Source organism: Oncorhynchus keta, chromosome 23 (assembly GCF_023373465.1).
Source record: "Oncorhynchus keta strain PuntledgeMale-10-30-2019 chromosome 23, Oket_V2, whole genome shotgun sequence".
In the NCBI taxonomy this organism is placed as follows: Eukaryota; Metazoa; Chordata; class Actinopteri; order Salmoniformes; family Salmonidae; genus Oncorhynchus; species Oncorhynchus keta.
This window is the reverse complement of record NC_068443.1, coordinates 38,974,274-38,987,709: the sequence shown is the minus strand read 5'-3', so window position 1 is coordinate 38,987,709 and position 13,436 is coordinate 38,974,274. Positions and strand designations below refer to the sequence as shown.

Genomic DNA, 13,436 nt, shown 5'->3' with positions numbered 1-13,436 from the left:
ACATATTCCATGCGTTGCTACGGGGTCCTTGAATAAGCTATCAGACAGAAACGTTAGGGTCAGCCTCTATGGGCCGAGGCGGTTTCAATGCACCCAGTCTTGCGACTCTGGGACTTTTCTAAATGTCATAATTTTCATGATGGTTATTGCAAATGTAAGAGGCTGTTTCTCGGTCTGAGAACCTTCTAGAGCCACATACGACTTGAGCTCTAGAACAGGTTTCTAAAGTTTCAGAGCTCTAGGTCGGATGGTTCTTTGATAGTTTGAACAAAGGTAACTATTGCAGGATCTGTGTGTCTTTAAGCCCCGCACTGTGTTACTCCATCTTTTATGTGTGTGTATGTGTGAGTTTTTCTTTGACATCTGTTGGGAGAAATGACTGATTTTCAGTTCATGAGGGTTGCCTAATCACACATATGAAGTGTAGCTATGGTTGAAAAGCATATTTTGAAAATCTGAGATGACAGTGTTGTTAACAAAAGGCTATGCTTGTGAGCCAATATATTTATTTCATTTCATTTGCGATTTTCATGAATAGTTAACTTTGCGTTATGGTAATGAGCTTGAGGCTATGATTACGCTCCCGGATACGGGATTGCTCGACACAAAAAGTTAACTTAAAAAGCATTGAGGCCTCGATGCATTTTGTTTCTGGGGTAACAGCCCATTAGGCCAAACCTATGCTCACCAAGTTTCGTCTTTGAAGACTTTTCCGTTTAGGAGAACTGGCCATGTCGTGATTGGTGATGTTTTGTACATTTGCAATAAGAATCCATTCGCCATCTGGTGGAATTTACTGGGACAGCGGAAAAATGACCAAAATTTGAATATTTTATAAATTGGAAACCGAATGTCCGAGAGACTTCGTTTGATGACATCCCGGAAGATCTGGCCCCGGTGCATGGCCTGACACCGTCAGCGAATGTTAAACACATTCGCGGACGTCTAGTAAGAGACAGTATATTTGCAATATGGAGATTCTCATCGATCATACAGCAAATGCAGAAAAGTGCCCTTCAGGTATGTTAGGCCTGAGACAAAGTAAATAGTCGACCGTGCCACTATACCCTCAAGACATTGGCTTCAAGGGCATTATCACTTGGTTTTCATGGATTTCACCATGAGACCAATGGTGACTTTCAAACAGTTAGAGTTTAATGGGTGTTATAGGAAAAATCTGAGGATGGATCAACAACATTGTTGTTACTCCACATTACTAACCTAAATGAAAGAGTGAAAAGAAGGAAGCCTTTAGAATGAAAATATTCCAAAACATGCATCCTGTTTGCAACAAGGCATTAAAGTAAAACTTTACGTCCTCAATACAAAGTTTTATGTTTGGGGCAATTCCAACAAAAAAACATCACTGAGTACCACTCCTCGTATTTTCAATCATGGTGGTGGTTGCATCATGTTATGGGTATGCTTGTCATCGGCAAGGACTAAGGAGTTTTATAGGATTAAAAGAATAGGAATACAGCTAAGTACAGACAAAATCCTAGAGGAAAACCTGGCTGTCTACTTTCCAACAGACACTGGGAGACAAATTCACCTTTCGGCAGGACAATAACCTAAAACACAAGGCCAAATATTGACTGGAATTGCTTACCAAGACGACATTGAATGTTCCTGAGTGGTCTAGTTATAGTTTTGACTTAAATTGGCTTGAAAATCTATGGCAAGACTTGAAAATGGCTGTCTAGCAATGATCAACAACCAACTTGACAGAACTTGAAGAAGACATGAAATTGCTGATCGGTAGTGCTGTAGCAGTATTGTTTAATAATGTGCTATTGAAATCATCAAGAGTGATAGAGTGATGCATCAGATGACTTGGCCTCCACAATCCCCCAACCTCAACCAAATTCAGATGGTTTGGGATGAGTCAGACTGCAGAGGAAAAGCAGCCAACAAGTGCTCAGCATGTGTGGGAACTCATACAAGACTGTTGGAAAAAACATTCCTGGTGAAGCTGGTTGAGAAACTGCCAAGAGTGTGCGCAGCTGTCATCAATATAAAAGGTTTTCTAATTGAATAATCTCAAATATAACATCTTTTGATTTGTTTAACACTTTTTTGGTTGCTACATGATTCCATATGTGTTAATTCATAGTTTTGATGTCTGCACTATTATTCTACAATGTAGAAAAATAGTAAAAATAAACAAATACCCTTGAATTAGTAGGTGTTCTAAAACTTTTGACCTGTAGTGTATGTCCACAAGCCTACCTCAACATTCAAGACTGAGAACACACTTCTCAAGATGTCACCAAAGCAGGTTCCAGCCTTTCTAGGGAGTTTTTCATAGCCACCGTCATTCTACATCTGCATTGCTTGCTGTTTGGGGTTTTAGGCTGGGTTTCTGTATAGCACTTTGTAACATCGGCTGATGGTAAAAAGGGCTTTATAAATGCATTTGATTGATTGATTGATTGATTGATTGATTGATTGATTGATTGATTGATTGATTGATTGAGAAAGAAACCAGTGGAAAATACTACTAAGCTATGTTTTAGGGAATCGTCTCAGAGCCCAGTCTATGATTATGTGCTTATGTTCAGTGTCAAGAGAATTTTCCCAAATAGAACACGATAAGTCCGCTCTGTCAGATGTCAAAGGCTTCCCATGTCCTTCATCCAGCCAATACTAGCAGATGTTATATGGTTGTGCAGCCTTAAAACTCATTCTATAAGACCAAGACACGAGTGGTTTTTGAGCAAAGAACAAAATGCATGTTTCATCATTTTTTGTGACATATATGGCAGATAGGATTAACAAGAGTTAAGTCAAGTATTTATTCAAATAGCTGCAGTTCATTCAAAGTATTTCCACCTCTACGTTGTGACAATGGTTTTGCCTAGGATACAAATCCAGTCTCCTAAAGTTAATATAAATTAAGTCATTGAGAACAATAGAAAATGGTTATACAGTATATACAGTATATAGTGAAAAATATAGTTCTCATGTAATCAAACAAATATCATGGTTACAATAGAAAAATACACACATTGACCCAAAACATGTCACCATCTACCAGCCGATAGAAATACTGACTAAGAAGAATACTGTAAGGCATAGCGTGGTTAATGGAAAGAACTATGATCTTTTCGGCAGGTTCAATATATGTTTTCTTGTAGGTTTCTGGATGAAAAACCCCTAGCCAGCAGCATTCTAAAGAAACAAGAATCAACACTGTGTCTACTGCACTTTTAAGCAAATGTAAAGCTAATGTGGTTACTTGGGCATTGTTAACTGCGAGAAACTAAGCAAAACAGTGTTACCCAGACCATGAGGTGAGACTACCAAAGGAAAGGTTTCCAAAACGGGTATTTAGTGTTATAAAATCCTCCGTTCTGTTTTTACTCTGAAATTTGCTGCTATATTCTTTCATGATTTCAATAGCACATTGTTATGCATTACTGCTACAGAACTATTGAACTAATATTTACATTTACATCATGGTAACCATTTGTCCTTTCAGTTCTCTTTCACAAAAATATTGAAAGTATTAAATCAACTCTTAAATTATTAAAATGAACACTGTCTATTGCCCCAAAATACATGTTTATACCTTCGAAAGTGTAAGCTTTTAAAAAAAATGGCAATATGTAACTTTTTGGGCTACCCAACCGAATTCACATAAAAATGGGAGTTACTGTATCTGTAATTTCATTGAAAGCAAGTCTAAGAAGCAGTATATCTGTTGTATGTGCACTATTTCTATGCTTCCGGTTAAGTTTAGCTTTTGCATCTTTTACTTTCAGTGTTGTACAAACTTTAAACATCTGAAAATACAATACTTTTGGATATGGAAAATATATTTCACAGCGGTTTAGATGGTACAATGATTATCTCCACTATAATTGCTTGTTTTGTCACAAACTGAAATTAGGTGAAGTATTAGTAAACCAGAAAATGGCATAGTGCATTTTTTACATTTTCACAGAGTTTATGTAACTCTGGCCAACACTGGTTATTATTGCCTTCACTCTACATTGGTGTTCAGTGTTAAATCGATTCCATCTTAGTATTTTATTCATTTTTTCTTTACTACCATTTAACACAAGGGTGTAAACACTTATATAAATTATATGTAATTCAAGGGACCAGAGTGGCCCTGGACCAGACGGGTAAAGTTGTCCCTAGATGCTGATCTTGGGTCAGTTTTGAGTTTTCCCCACTAATGGTTAAGGTTATGATTGGCGGAGGGGAAGGCTAGATCAAGAGAAACTTCACCCCGGAGTGGTCTAGACATTGTTTGGCAGGGACACTTTGACAGTCTTAATTTCTGAGATGTGGGAGGACTTTTGAATGATACAGCTGGTGGTGGTAGTCCCTGTGGCGCAGCACTGCCCCTGGGCCAAGTTAGTCAGAGCCATGGCAGCGTGGATCTCTCTCCACTCTGCCTCCTCCCTCCTCTGGCCTCTCTCACTCTTCCCCTCACTGTGAATGACATAAAGGAGAGATTTAGAGATTCAGAGCCTAGACCGTATCATTAATGCACACTCCCCAAGATGAAATCATCATTCACAACAGGGAGACTTCCTACTCACAGACAACAGCCATAGAAATGCATCTGCATAGACCGCCATTATTTGATCATCCCAATGTGGGTGTGCCACAACGAAAGGTTGCATTATTACATGTTTATTAATAATACTAAATCTTTATGCTGGACTGTGAAGTGAATATGTCTTCTTTCTTATGCATCTAGAGCGCTTATACTCGCTATAAAGAATGGTACACTGGATAGAAGGGGTCCATAAACAAACAAACAAACAAACATACTCTTACCTGTCACATCTAGTTGATGCATAGTTCACTGTGTCTGAAAACATGGATAGAAAAAAGCCACACTTACATTTATTGTACAGGAAAGGCCAAATAAAGATAAAGTATGGAGTTTTCTGGAACCTATACTTCGCAAATATTTATTTACATACAGTACCAGTCAAAAGTTTGCACACATTGTAGAATAATAGTGAAGACATCATAACTATGAAATAACACATATGGAATGATGTAGTAACCAATGAGTAGGTGTGTCCAAACTTTTGACTGGTACTATGTATGAGTGTTTGTTGGCATTGTGTTCTCTATTCATATTTTTCAGTTTCTGTGTGCATTACAGTATTTGCATGTGTGTGTGTGTGTGTGTGTGTGTGTGTGTGTGTGTGTGTGTGTGTGTGTGTGTGTGTGTGTGTGTGTGTGTGTGTGTGTGTGTGTGTGTGTGTGTGTATTTGTGTGTGTGTGTGTGTGTGTGTGCCCATGTGCACTTTAACTGCGCCAGAGGGCCTTAACTCACTGAAGTACTCCAGTCTGGCTGCTCATAAGCACTCCGGCCAAAACAAATGCAATTATGCTTCTCCTGTGCCTTTTCAGATGGAAAAATACAATATCTGTGCAGTGTCATGAATGCAGACACTCTGTTTCCAGGTCTCCAGAGCTCGTTTGCATCCATAAAGTTATTTCACTGTTTTTCAATCCACCCTCTGCCCTCTCCCTTTATGTTTGGCTGAGGACTGCAGATCATCATACATCATAGAAATGTGTATGGGAGTATTGTGTGAATGAGTGACATGTACTGTAATACTCCCTCTATGGATCTTTAGTGGCAGTGTCTCACCTTCTGGGTGTCTTTGGTTCCACTAAACATATTGATTTGAGCTCAAATGTTGGTTTATCAATCTCCAAAATGCACTTTGTTTATAGTTTGGGTGTTATCGTAATTTTTTATGAGTCGGTTTATAAATGAGTAAGAAATAGTGTGTTGATTTGCATGTTTGCTCACACGTTTTTCATGTGAACACAGCAGTAGGGCTATCTATTTTGTTGAGACAAGTCAGACAGAACTAAATGTATTTCTCTTCAGGGAGCTATGAGCAGGAAAATTAGAGGCCAATTGTGAGCATACAAAATGCCGCTTTCAATATTCGCTGCCTGAAACATCTCAGACTCCTATTTCTATAACAAGGTCCAGGCCAAGAGCAACTATAGGCAAACAATAAATCATTTGACGCCTCTCACATTTTGCTACTGAATGTCTCTACTCTTTTTTGGTGGTTCTGACATTTATGTTTAAAAAACAACAACAGTACTTTCTGGAAACCTATTACTAAATAAAAATGCACATGTAAATCATTATGGGGAAATTGTACTCTGCTGTGTTTGTCTCTGCGTCAGTTATGTTTTACAAGAATTATCCATTCATTTGACTGAAATAGTGTTTTGTACAAGACCTTAAAAATCATGTTAGCATCTCTCAGACTAAGTCTGACCTGGGGCATCAAGTACAACAAATATTAAACTCATTGGCTTACTCTGAAAATAACATTACCATTCTGATCATAGAAGTCATGAACTCATAAAGTAGTGTTGCACAACCCTGGTCTTCAAGGGGATGCAGGGCAGAGAGTGTTCACTTGCCCTCCAAAGTTAGTCAGAGCTGGATTGGCACTACAGATCGAAATCAGTTGCTAATTGAGAGAGATTGAAACCAAGCTCCCAAGAATTATAACTGTTCATCTAGGGTATCAGAAAACGAGGAACTTCTGTCTCACCATGCATGTTTTCATTTTGCAACAAACTAGGTAAAAAAAAGTGTGCAGTGTCCTCACTCCATATAAAACATGAATCCAGTAAGATTTATTCGTCTCTGGCTCCTTGAAGGGAAAGACCACTTGTTATAGTTTAACAGCATATTTCAACATCAAGATCCTCAGTGTAATAGACGCTTTCTGAAGACTTTCACTTGGCAGGCAGATTTAGTGTTTGATGACCTGTCGTTATATTGGACATCCAAGAAACAACACTAATTAGCATGTCCCAGATAGGCGTAGTGACTCTTTTACCCCTCCCCAGTGCAGTGTAAAAAAGCGTTAACGTACTGAGTTCTTTCGAGACTGCATCAAGGTTCAGCACTGCTCTCCACTCCCATTCCAGAGAAGCTCTAAGCACCCTCTAAATACTCCAGGACACACCAAAAAAATTGCTGTGTGCCTGTATAGAAATCGGAAATGTTTCTTGATATCTGAATGTAATGTTCTGTTCTACCAATGTTCTGTTGGTAGCCTACCCTAAAACTGGGTACTTTGTGACATAGGCTAATGAGGTAAGAAATGTATGTGATATATACTGTAATGTCTTTATAAACTAATTCGAGAAACTGTACTTGCAACTTTGAGTGTGGATATAATTATTTGAACTTCCAGAAGAAAGTCTGTGGTGCTTTAGGGTCTAAGCAAAAATCCACATTGAAACGCCATTTGTACCAGAAACTTTGGCAAAGGTCCTCATGTCTCACCTTGGGGACAATAACATCTCAGACATTCTGTAATTGACCCTGAGATCTGCTATTTTCCACCATGGCAAGGAAACAACACACTAGAATATGGATCATGGAAATCATAGGACCAATGAAATAGTCTACTACTTTGTCTTTGGCTAAACAAGATCAAGGATTTTATAAGCAATGGATTTAGATGTCAGCACAACTTCTTATTAGCTGTTGCTTTGGTTCCAGGACCTTTCTGGAGTTTAGAGTTGTCAACCTGATTTAGGGCAGTGCTCCTAACTTCAGGTCCTGAAGTGCACCCAAGTGTCAAACATATCTCCCTCTAACCTAGTTGTGTCTTGTCAAAGCTTTCAACATTGACCGATAAGACCAACTGAATGAACAGAAGTTCTGCAAACCTAAAGCGGCAAATTTTAAAAGCTGCAATATAACTTTTTGGGCGACAAAAACATAGTTATGTAGAAATGTGAGTTATAGATATGTCATTCTCATTGAAAGCAAGTCTATGAAGCGGTAGATCTGTTCTATGTATGCTATATCTGTGCTTTTTGTTTCTCAAAATCATTTTCACTTAGTTAAGAATACAAATCGGAATAAAAATGATAAACATCTAAAAGTTAAAATGCCACCAATGTGAGAGCACCAACCTCTGCAATATGGACACATTGGTTCACCATGAGCCATTGGCAGCCAAATAAATGAGACAGCCTAGGCCAATGTAGCAGTAGGCCTATAATTTATATTGTTAACGAAGTAAAAATGCATAAATCTGACAAATAAAAACATAAAATATCCTGATGAAAATGCAGGTACTTTTATCTCTCTATACACCGCTTATCTGTCTCCTTTCGATCTGTCTTAGTGGGTCCAGCCCAATGACTGTATATGAAGGTCCAGCCCTAAGCTTGCAAACTTTATATCAACTAGCCTATTCTGGACCCTAAGAGTTTCCACACCAGTGAGCTCCGGACAGACACAGCTGTTTTTGCGCAAAAGGAAACGTGTTCAGGTAGGCTAATTTATGATATTTCCACTGGATATATGGGATACTCGGAGCATGACGTTTTGGTTTTTCACTCCGAAGCCTGGTGATTATCGAGGGGGAAAGTGTTGGAAAGATTTTTCAAATACTGTGAGGAAATATTGGTCACAGTGGATGCATTTAAAAAAAAATAACTTTATTGAAAAAATTACTGAGAAGCTCAGCTTTTTAGTGGTGGTGAGTTAAGACAATCAGAAATCAAACATCCAGTTGGCCTATGTGTGCTAATGCTCGCACGCTCCATCAACATTAAGAGGACAGAAAAACCAGACACGTGCTCATTGCTCACACGGAGCGCTTCAAACAAAATACAATGAAAACATTGACAAAACTCGTAAATGATGGTATGAAATAAAACAAAACTTGTTTCTCACAAGTGTAGCAGGTTGTGACATTTTCACTCCAACTTCACAGTAAATGACTGTAGGCCTAATTAAAACCTCTTTGGGATAGGGGGCAGCATTTTCACTTTTGGATAAATAGCGTGCCCAATTTCAACTTCCTGCTACTCATGCCAATAGTAGTAGATTTGGATAGTAGATTAGTAGATTTGGATAGAAAACACTGAAGTTTCTAAAACTGTTTGAATCATGTCTGTGAGTATAACAGAACTTATGTAGCAGGCAAAACCCTGAGGACTAACCATTCAGAATTATTTATTTTTGAGGTCACTGTCTGTTCATTGGTTTCGCATGGGGAAACAATATTTCTTAGGCACTTGTTTGCAGTTCCTACCGCTTCCACTGGATGTCACCAGTCTTTGGAATTTGGTTGAGGTTATTCCTTTGTGCAATGAAGAAGTACGGCCATCTTGGAAAAGGGTAACGCTGTTGAGAGTTGGACTTGAAAAGTACTTGAAAAGTAGCGTTAGTTTCCTCTCGTCCTCTATTGAAAACAGATAGACCCGTCTTCAATTTGATCGATTATTAACTTTTAAAAATACCTAAAGTTGTATTACAAAAGTATTTTGAAATGTTTTGGCAAAGTTAACAGGTCACTTTTGAGATATTTTGTCGTGACTTTGTGCAAATTGGAAGCTGTTTTTTTCTGGATTAAAAGCGCCAAATAAATTGACATTTTGGATATATAAGGATGGAATTAATCGAACAAAATGACCATTTGTGATGTTTATGGGACATATTGAAATGCCAACAAAAGAAGCTCGTCAAAGGTAAGGCATGATTTCTATTTTATTTCTGCGTTTTGTGTAGCACCTACAGGGTTGAAATATGCTGCTCTCTTTGTTTACTGTTGTGCTATCATCAGATAGTAGCATCTTATGCTTTTGCCGAAAAGCCTTTTAAAAATCTGACATGTTGGCTGGATTCACAACAAGTGTAGCTTTAATTTAATATCTTACATGTGTGATTTAATGAAAGTTTTATTTGAATCTGGCGCTCTGCATTTTCCCTGGCTTTTGGCCAAGAGAGATGCGACTGTCCCCCTATCCTAGAGAGGTTTAATTCATGCATTAACAGAAATGAATGTAACCAAATGACGGGGATTAACGATAAATTTACTACAGGTGACATGTAATGGGGAATTTATGAAAATAAACATTCAAAGGGAAAACAATTAACACAAAACAATATTGTGCAAGAACTGTCAGGAGACAGCTGAGCCATTCTGGAGAGAGACTTGCCCACAATATATTCCCATGGCTATGCCTCCGCCTCAAAATGTGCAAAATTGCATGAAATTTGTTATAAAATTGCAAAATCTTCTCTCCGCCCCATAGCAAAATGTGTAGAAATGCAGCAAACTTGCTGTAAAACAGCTAAATGTTCTCGAAATGTTCTCCACCCCCATCAGTTGCCCATCATTAGACAATACAATGATTCTCTACATAATGACTGCTTGTTTTGTCACGTAAACTAAAATTAGGCAAACTATTTGAATTTTAGCAACCGGGAAATGGTGGAGCTATTTCTGCATATTCTACCGTTAACCCTTGAAGTAAGCTAGTGCCATGTCACTGATCCACAACCGAGTCCAGTCGTTGTAAAACTACAGTACGTTAGCTAGTATGTCTGCATATGACATCTCTTATATCCTGCATATGGCAGCGTTCTGTAGACTTTGTTCAGCATTTCAAGTAAAGTGTCTCCAAAGAATAAGAAATCCCTTACCCATATGGTAGAGAGAGTTTGCCTCTGCCTCAGAGGAAGAAGGTGAGACGAGGTTGTCATCACACTCGTTGGAGCTGAACGACCCTGAGTGGTTCCTCAGGTGGGACTTTGTGACGTCATCAGGGGTTGAGATCACGTGTCGTAGGGTGTCGTTAATGTACCGGTTCAGCAAGCTGCTCTTGTACTTGGGGGGTGGAGAGACATAGTCGTCACTGAAGGCAGGATCAGTCCCGTTCTCCTGTTTGATGACACTCTTAAGTGAGGGCCTGGAGAGCTCTGGTTGGCTAGCTGGAGTTTGTAAGTGACACTCATCATCTGCAAAAATAAGTCAATAATAATAATAATGTTGGTCCTCCGTCAACTGCCTTTGGTCTCCAAAAGAGGCTGACCATCTCAAACATACATTTTTAAGTTTCAACTGCAGTGTGAAAAGGTCAGCAACTCTATTAGTAAAAAAAATACACAGTTCATTTAGCATAACATAAATTCAGTGGTGTAAAGTACTTAAGTAAAAATATGTTAAAGTACTACTTACGTATTTTTGGGGCTATCTGTACTTTACTTTACTATTTATATTTCTGGCAACTTTTATTTTTACTTCACTACATTTGGAAATAAAATAATGTACTTTTTACTCCAAACATTTTCCCTGACACTCAAAAGTACTCGTTACATTAACAAAATTGTTAAATTCACACACTTATCAAGAGAATGTCCCTGGTCATCCCTACTGCATCTGATCTGGCAGACTCACTAAACACAAATCCTTCGTTTGTAAAATATGTCTGAGTGAGTGTGCCCCTGGCTATCCATCAATAAAATAAAGAACATTGTGCTGTCTGGTTTGCTTAATATAAGGAATTTGAAATAATTTATACTTTTACTTTTGATACTTAAGTACATTTTAGCAATTCCATTTACTTTTGATACTTAAGTATTTTTAAAACCAAATACTTTTAGACTTTTACTCAATTAGTATTTTACTGGATGAGTTTTACTTTTACTTGAGTAATTTTCTATTAAGGTATCTTTACTTTTACTCAAGTATGACAAGTTAGTACTTTTTCCACCACTGCATAAATTCACACCCTTCAGTGTTATTGTAGAGTGAATTTTTTGTTGAATGGCTGGTGTTCATTTTCTACTTTTTACAGAGTTACAGAAATAAATAAAAAACTGTAACATTAACTCTGTGTGGTATGGGACACTATAGACATTTGGGGAGTGTTAAAACGAACACTTAGAATGTTTGAGGTTACATCCCCAGCTATAACCCTGCTTAGCCTACCCCAGTCTCTCTTACCCTCAGAGTTGGTGTCTGCACTGCTGACACTCATTCTCTCAGCGTTGCCCTGGATGTATTTATTATAGAGTTTGATCCGTAGAGCCCAACTTAAGTCTGGCTGACTCACTGTATTCTTCAACCTCCGCCGGGCATTGGCAAACCAGTTTGAGACCTGCAACATAAGCATAAAAAAAATGAAAAAAGGAACATTAATTTGATGAATTTCAGAACTTCAACTTGTCAGCTAACAAAATGTCTGACGAGCTTCTGCTTTTTTCTTCCATGGTAGTATCCATGTGACCAAACCCATACCTTGCTTTGAGGGGTGTGTGGTTTGCCTCCGCTCACCTGTACTAAAGTCATGTGGGACCCCAGGGCGAGCAGGACCTTTTCTGTCTTGGTGGGGTAGGGGTTTTCCTTGTGTTTGTACAGCCACTGCTTAAGAGGCCTCGCCATGTCCTGAAGCGCCTGGCGCTTGTGGCAAACTTTGACCCCGCCCAGACAAGACCTGTGTGTAAGGTGAAATATGATAGAACTATGCTTAATCTTCTGATGGGAGAGGAGTTGTCATCATTTCCTGGTTTATTACAAGGATAGGGTTGCTATACCTGATATTTCAGGAATAGACTAGGACCAAAAATCAGCCCGCGCATAGCACAAACTTTGCTGATAACTTCGTTGAAAAATGTACTTTCTACGAATGTGATATGCAGTTGTCTCTTAACATTCATGCACTAACTGTAAGTCGCTCTGGATAAAAGTGTCTGCTGAATTACTCAAATGTAAAGGTTATGTAAATTTATTTTGGTGGGAATCCATAGATGTCACTGTTGGGCTGTGTAAGCAATCTAAAGTTTGCACATACCCAATTATTTTGAACATGCTTTTTGATCATGATCATGTCCGTCATCTCCTTGCAATTTGAATAAGTAATGTCTAACATACACAACACTTACAATTTATTTTCAATATGACAACATTTTTGCAGCATTACAAGACAATGTTCAATATATTTCATAAAATATAAAGTGTTTTTTTGTGTGTGAAAAAAACATATAAATGCAAATATTGGGCTGCACAGAAGATATTTAAGCTGTGCAAAAATACATCTGATCAATTATCACGTTTCCATCCACAGTTTTTACAAGAGTAAAGTCATATGGTATATAACAAATCATGACAGATGTGATGGAAACAGGAGATGTCGGTACAGTTTTAGTTTTAGTTAATGTGAGAAATGGTGGTGGAATTTATCCGCAAATATTGATATAATAATAAGAGTTAAACTTGGAGTCACTCTATAAAATGGTGTGTGTTCCACTACGACTCAGGAAACCGTGCAGTTTATTAGGCTACAGATTAAATCAATTATGGTGATGGAGCTTGATGCTCCTTTACAATAAATATTTAGGGTCTTATTCTGGTGACAGGACGATCGATACTTGACTACCATTTGACAAATAGAAATATTCTCGCTCTTATCCATAATATTCTCATCAGTATCTGTATCCACGTACTGTTGGCTAGAGTGTACGTGCTAAGACCAGTCTTGGCCATTTGCCATTTAACTCAAACAGTTTTTGTGACAGAACTTTCATTAGAGTTGAACATGCACAGGAGACGTGGTGAACTTTATATTTTTATTCGGTACATGAAAACTTAAGCGAAAAAGTACATTTTGTGTGC

At 38.2% G+C, this 13,436-nt stretch overlaps 1 protein-coding gene across 1 annotated transcript; it reads right to left on the bottom strand.

Annotated features, from left to right (window-relative positions):
- Nucleotides 1-2,876: 2,876 nt before the first annotated feature.
- Nucleotides 2,877-12,632, bottom strand: LOC118402567 (homeobox protein Mohawk-like). The gene is made up of 6 exons (XM_052477363.1): nt 12,616-12,632; nt 12,099-12,258; nt 11,769-11,922; nt 10,466-10,780; nt 9,954-9,973; nt 2,877-4,439 (listed from the first exon to the last, which is right to left on the bottom strand). Exons 1-6 carry the CDS (start codon nt 12,630-12,632, stop codon nt 4,248-4,250), a joined length of 858 nt encoding a protein of 285 aa, XP_052333323.1. The 3' UTR covers nt 2,877-4,247.
- Between the last annotated feature and the right edge of the window lie 804 nt (nt 12,633-13,436).